Below are 6,438 nucleotides of genomic sequence, written 5' to 3'. Positions count from 1 at the left end.
GGGCAAAATCCTCCTTCGTTATTTTTTCTAATTTATTTTTTTTATTTTGTTTTTTATTCCCACGAAACGGGCAGCTGTTCCCAGACGGAGGCAAATCAGTGGGATGGAAATTGTTAAGAACACACACTTTTTGGTGATTTCTTTTTTTTATTATTATTTTTTTTGCTAGGCAGGGTGAGTTGTTTCGGAAGATGTTCAGCATAAGGTGACCCTCTCGTTCCAGAGAGGAGTTGGGGTCCTGGAGAAGAACCTCTGTGAAATAATGGTTTTGCCTCAGATTTATTTTGGACACTGGATTGGCACCAAGAGAAAAACGGTCAGGGTTGTCTGTTGAAAGATGCTTTTGAAGTTAACAGATAAATGCATCTGCTCTTACTTCTCAGAAAGCCCAGGTAGCCTCGGTGGCTTACTGAGTTTCTTTAAAAAAACCCAACCCAAAACAGCACCACATTATAGGTCAGTAGGGTAATGTCAACAGTAAACCAGCTTTATTGTAAGTAACTTTTTCAAAGTGCTTTAAATACAGCAGAGAGAGTTGCTGCCAGTTGTTTTAAAACAACGCACCCGATGAGAAGACTTGCAGGGTTCCTGCCATCTCCTGTGAAGCTGAGGAGAGTTGCTGGAGCTCATCTCTCATCTCTTAATTCTTAAAAGAACAAGATGTGCTTGGCTTCTTGGAAGAGCCAGAGATTTCTTGGATAATTGCTATCTGTATGAAGATCAGGCGCTGTGTATTTTTGCAATTTCCTTTTAATGTAGGGCATTTCACAGTACAACAAACCATTTCAGTCCCATCTCAGCTTCATTCAGAAGCCTGAGTTGAATTTGCTTGGTGTTGAGCAATTGCGGTACTGCTTTAAAATTGCAATAATGTAAAAATAATGTTGGCAGCCTGTCCTTGAACGCTGCTATGACGTATTGTGTCCATGGCAGTGTATTTTTCCTCCTTGCTTGTGTCTGTTCTTAGAAGAAAACTAGTCTACCTGTTTAATGATGGTCTAAGACTGAAGAAAATATTTTGTTTGTACTTAGTACCTTCAGGGGAACCATAATATTTATTAAAAACAAAGTCATGACAATTTGTGTATGTAAATCTACAGTTGGTGTAATATAGGCTATATTGCAGTTTATCTGAAAATAATTATGATTTAAAAACATGACTTGAGAGCAACTGTATGAAAAGATGCTAATAAATTTCTTCATCCCTCGGTCGAGGTTCTCAACTATGGTGTAACAAGGGAGGGAGCTGCAGAAGTGCTCCTATCCAAAGAGGTGTCGTGGATCTATAACACAGTGTTTCCGGAGATGGAGAATTTCACCTTTTGGTCTTTTGACTTGATGGCTTTTGAATGTATGGTTTTTGTCAGTGGTTCTGCTTGTTCTCCTGCTTTGAGGCTCCTTTCATTAAAGGAAGGAGAAGGAAGGCTTCGCTCTCTCTGCCTGTTCTCTTACCCATCTTATCCTGCGTCTAAAGTAACAATTTTGAGCTTTCCTGATGTGGAGGTTTGCCGTGCATCTGTGCCACTTGAGTTTAGCCTCTTCGCTTGCCAGTTTAAAAGAAAGAATCACGAGGGCTGAATATTGCCTTCTGAGCGGTGTATCATGGAGATAAGTAGCTGTGTTGTACTCTTTCTGCTGCCTCTTTAGCGCCTTCACGTGTTCCTGTAGCGCTGTTCTGCGGCAAGATGCCTGTGCTGAAGATACTCTCTCTTTTCTGGTTGCTTTAAATCTTCCAGCGTGAGGAGTTGGCTCTTCCTTCCCAGTGCTTGTGTTCTTGCACATGTCAGCGTTGACATCCCATTGCTCAGCTGATTTGCTCAGGATGGTGGAGCACTCCTGACTTCTTCTTTTTTTAATATTTTTTTAAATTGCCTTTTTTTTTAATCTGAAGTAGCTAGGTCCTTCTGTAGAGCTTTGTTAGGCACAGCTGAAATGTGTGCTGCTGCTGAGGGTCCACAGGCCAGGAGTCAAATGGAGTGATGGCTCTTGCTGCTATGCCACTCTTGTGAAATACCACTGTTTTGTTGTACTTTTGTGACACAGTATCTCATCACTAGAATTCATTATTTCCCCTCCTTTTTAATTCGACTTATGGCAAGCACAGCAAATGTGGCAGGTAATAATGCAGAAACAAATAGTGGAAATGAGCTTGAGAGCCTGGAGAAGAATTTGAAAGGAACACACATTATTATTTTTCTCCTCTGCTCCTTCCCCATCACAAAGATTTCGTATTTCTCTGAATAATCCAACTTTCTTTAGTATGTGGTGCTTCCAGTCTTCAAAACAGATGCTCTGTGTGTCTCAACACAACATTCAAAACTTATTCTATGTGAAGAAAATAAAAAAAATCAGATAGGCAGATAATGCCTTCTTTTCCCTCACTTCTGAGACTGGCCTTGATGGTACTGGTGTGAGCGCAGCCTGGTTGGCATCCAGGCTCCTGGCTGAATGCTTGCAAGTAAGAGTAAAACCGAGCGTGAGAGGACATTTCATTCAGTTCCTTGTGTCTGGTCTGCCACCCCACTGATTCTGGCTGTCTGGTTTTTGGTTCGTTTTACTTTTCAGGCCTGAAGTGGTAAGGACCCTGCGTTCTGAGGTGTCAGGAGATCTGCTCTGACTCTTGCAGTGTTTCTTTCCTTAATTTAGTTGGAAGATCAGAGGAGGTGGACCAGTGTGCAATTTGTGTCTGCTCTGGAAACTATGACTGCTGGGCTCTTAAATCTAGTATCAAGCTTTTGATGCTGTCATTTTTCATCTGAACAGGGCCCAAAGACTAAGCTAATACTCTTAGAGAATCGTGTTACCACATTAGAAGAACCTTACTGCCAGTGAGCTGACATTCCTTAAAAACTATCTCGCTGTCAGCAAAGGATTTCGGAAAGTCTTTTTCTGCATGGACATAGTGCAAACAACAACGACGAGTATTTTTCTTCACCAAGATATTTCACATCCATAAATCTGAACCTTAAAGCCACCTGGTCCCTGCAGTTCAGGGAAAGGATTCAAACCTGTATTTGCTTGCACTTCTTTCCTCCGACAGCCACGGGAGCTGCAGTTTTTGTGGTGCTAGGGATGAAATGAGAACCTGTATGTCTGTGAATCTCTTTTTGGGCTCCGTTTTCTCCAAAAGCCAGTGCAGGCTGAAGATTCACATCACCCTGCAGAGCAGAACTCTAGTCATCTTCTAATATCTCACCTAATAACTGGATTTTACTCAGTCAAAGTGTGTTTTGAGAGTTCCAAGCTCAGAGTCTGTGGGTGGCGGAAGCGGCTGTCACAGCCCTATACAGCTTGTAGGTACATCAGTCTATCAGCATTAAATCCTCTGTTTTATGACAGAGACCCTCAATAATTTTGAGCATTTATTCTTGAGTGTAAATAAAAAAAAAATAACCTTCAGAATAACTCTTTTTTTTTTTTTTTGCTATCAGAAAAGGTCTGCAGCAGTGTGTGCAAAGAAAGTAGTTCATTGGTGGCTGGTAGCTGTAGTTGTTACTCAACCTTAAGCAAAGTTTGTTTGAACTCTGTTTTACTTCTTCCTGTTCTTCTGCCCTGTGGCTTTTGAAAACCTGTTAGAATATACAGAGCCTGAGGGATGTATTTCAGGCGTATCTGATCTGTGTGTCTTAGTTCATACTCTTCTCTTTGAGAGTGTCTCTTGGCTGGCACGTAGCTTCTGATGCACTTCCGTGCTTGAATAAAGAGGTGCAACAAAAGAAAACGCTCTGAAAATTTGATGTAATGTGTCACTAATGCCAGAAGAGGGTAGGCCAGTTCAAGGGAAATTTGCTTGACTTTTTTGTGCAGGTAGTAAGTGGTTTTGGAAAAGCACTTTATGTACCGAAGACCTTTTCCTTGCAAGTGTTGGGGTATGTAGATTGTCCCTGTGGCTGTTAGTGCTGTTCGTGATTTTTGTTTAAGTTTATTCTTACTCCTGCATGTTTAAAATCTCCTTTTTTTTTTCCTCTTCCAGCTCCTATGTTCGGTTTGATATAATTCGAAGGATAATGACTAGTTTTTTTGGAATTGAAGTTATCATGGTGATGGGGATAACAGACATAGATGACAAGATAATAAAAAGAGCCAATGAGGTAGGTGTTTGCTGTAATCTTTGATCCAAACCTTTTTGGCATTTTCTACAACTGTGTACACAGGAAAGTTAACCTGGCTTTGTTTTTTTCTTGTGAGTTTTTTTTTTTCTTGACTTGTGTTTCTTTTAATTAGTAAATGATCGATGTTGAGGCTTCTGGTCCCCAGCTTGGCTGTAATGGGGCTGGGAGCCCAGAGCACCCACTGCAGGGGTCCCTCTGTCCTTGTCCCCTGCCTGGGGGGACAGCAGGGAACAAAAAGCCAGGGTGAATCCTCAGCAGAGTGAAGGGTGTCTTCTCCCATAAGCAATCCAAAACTTTGCAGGCAGGAGGCTTGTGGCTGAGTTCTGGAGAAGTGATATGTGCCCATGGAAATTAAAGGCAGTATGTGTAGTGTTGCCTCGTGCGGGGCTGAAGGTGCTACCTGAAAGGTGCCAGGCACCATCTAACTTCAATGTCAGCACCTTGGAGAGCTTTACCAGTCATGTCTGGGTTTCTCACTTACATGGAAGCTGACACTGAGCATAGAGGTAAGTCTTGGTAAGACTGGGGCTATAGGTGGTTCTCAGCTGGATTTTGATCAGGCCTTTTAATCAGACTTCTTTTACCAGCTGAACCTGGTGAATGATTATTCCAATTATTTATTTTTTTTAATGCTTTTTGGACCCTGAAAACACCAAGAATGTGTTCTGTGTTTTGTTCTGCCTTTTGAATGTTTTGTTTTGTTTTCCTTTTAGATTCTGTAACTCATGTCTTCTGGATCATAAGTTAATGTGTTGGATTTAATTGTGGTTAATCTAACTAGTTTCTTGGAATCAGAGAATTTGACAGCTGTCACTTTTATTTAATCTGTAAATAAGCAGTTGCTCTTGCAGTTAAGTGTAGGGCACTGCATTCAAATGAATGCTAGCACATTGCTCCTGTAGAAATGTGTGTTCCTGTAGTCCATTTACTTGCAGTTTTTGAAGACAGTGAGCCATCTTCAAAAACAAACAATGCCCCTTCGCATAAAAAAAACAACAAAGCAAAACAAAAAAAACCCCAAACCCAGGCATTTTCAATCTCTCTGTGTGCATTTTAAATGTTTTCCTTATTGCCATGACATGATAGAGATTTTTTTGTTTGAGGAGGGGAAATAGTATGATGCACCTTTTGTTTGGATCGCCAAGGCCTCTGCCTCAGTAGCCTGATTTTATGGTTGGGACCTCTGTAGCTGAAGCGTTCCAGTGGTAGGATCAACATTCCTAAGCTTGTTCTCAATCCTCTGGTGGGATTCAACTAGACAACCTGAAAGTTGGGCATCTAGTCTATGATGAGCGTGCTGCATGTCCTCAGTGGTCCTTGGAGAGAGAGGTGGGTCTGTGTGTTCCTCCAGCAGGCACCTTTATCTCTCTTGATGGAAGAAGCAGTTGAGCTGTCTGTAGGGAGGTGAGTCTGGTTGCTGGGGTCTGGAAGAGCACTCTCTCCAGTCTGTAGGCTGAAGCATGCTTTTATCTCTCCTTGCTAAGAGTCTTTCTCATTTCATTGCTGGATGAGCATCTGGTCTGTCTTCACCAGAACTCCTGTCTTGTCCAGGAGCTTGACCAAATAGTGATACCCACCTTTTCTCCAAAAATCAGACCCCTTAAAGATGCTCCAGTAATGAATTGGAAGTGATGAAACTGGATTTATTTTGTTAATGATTCACTTACCTGCAAGATGGAGAGACTGACAGCGTGTTTTCTTCTCACCAGTAGGTTCTCCACAGAAAAGATATAAAAACCTTGTGTTTGAAACACTTTGATACCATGCTTTTGCTTGCTAGGGCATCTTTTACTGTCACGCATCCTTCAAGCCCTGGCTTCTTTTGAATATTTGATAGCAGGTATCTAACAGAATTACAGAATTGCCAAGATTGGAAAAGACTTTTAAGATCATCAGGTCCAATCATTAACCTAACCCTGACAAGTCCTTGGCTAAACTGTGTCCGTAAGCACTATGTCTATGTAGTTGCAGAGAGTGACGACCCTCCTTCAGCCTCCTTCTCTCCAGGCTAAACAACTGCAGTTCCCACGGTTTCTCCTCGTAAGACTTGTGCTCTGGACCCTTCACCAGCTTCGTTGCCCTTCTTTGGACATGCTCCAGCACCTCAGTGTCTTTCTTGTAGCGAGGTGCCCAAAACTGAACACAGGATTTGAAGTGTGGCCTCACCGGTGCCAAGTACAGGGGGACAATCCCTGCCCTGGTCCTGCTGGCCACACTATTCCTGGTACAGGCCGGGATGCCTTTGGCCGTGGCCAGCTGGGCACACACAAGCAGTCATGTGCCAATTGTTTCTTGTCTTTCGGGTTGCACTTTCTTGTTACCTCTG

The 6,438-nt window shown here is 42.3% G+C and overlaps 1 protein-coding gene across 1 annotated transcript in view; it reads left to right on the top strand.

Annotated features, from left to right (window-relative positions):
• Positions 1-1,305: 1,305 nt before the first annotated feature.
• The window catches only part of CARS2 (cysteinyl-tRNA synthetase 2, mitochondrial (putative)), a gene marked incomplete at its 3' end in the record, with an annotated part of 29,605 nt that continues 24,472 nt past the window's right edge, over positions 1,306-6,438 (top strand). Inside the window, exons 1-3 of the mRNA XM_009878313.1 lie at positions 1,306-1,351; positions 2,566-2,575; positions 3,974-4,091. Of these exons, the coding sequence (XP_009876615.1) occupies positions 1,306-1,351; positions 2,566-2,575; positions 3,974-4,091 (174 nt within the window). The remainder of the gene's footprint in view (positions 1,352-2,565; positions 2,576-3,973; positions 4,092-6,438) is intronic.

Source organism: Apaloderma vittatum, unplaced genomic scaffold (genome assembly GCF_000703405.1).
Source record: "Apaloderma vittatum isolate BGI_N311 unplaced genomic scaffold, ASM70340v1 scaffold891, whole genome shotgun sequence".
NCBI lineage: Eukaryota > Metazoa > Chordata > Aves > Trogoniformes > Trogonidae > Apaloderma > Apaloderma vittatum.
Note: the sequence above shows the minus strand (reverse complement) of the source record. Positions and strands in the feature narration are given on the sequence as shown.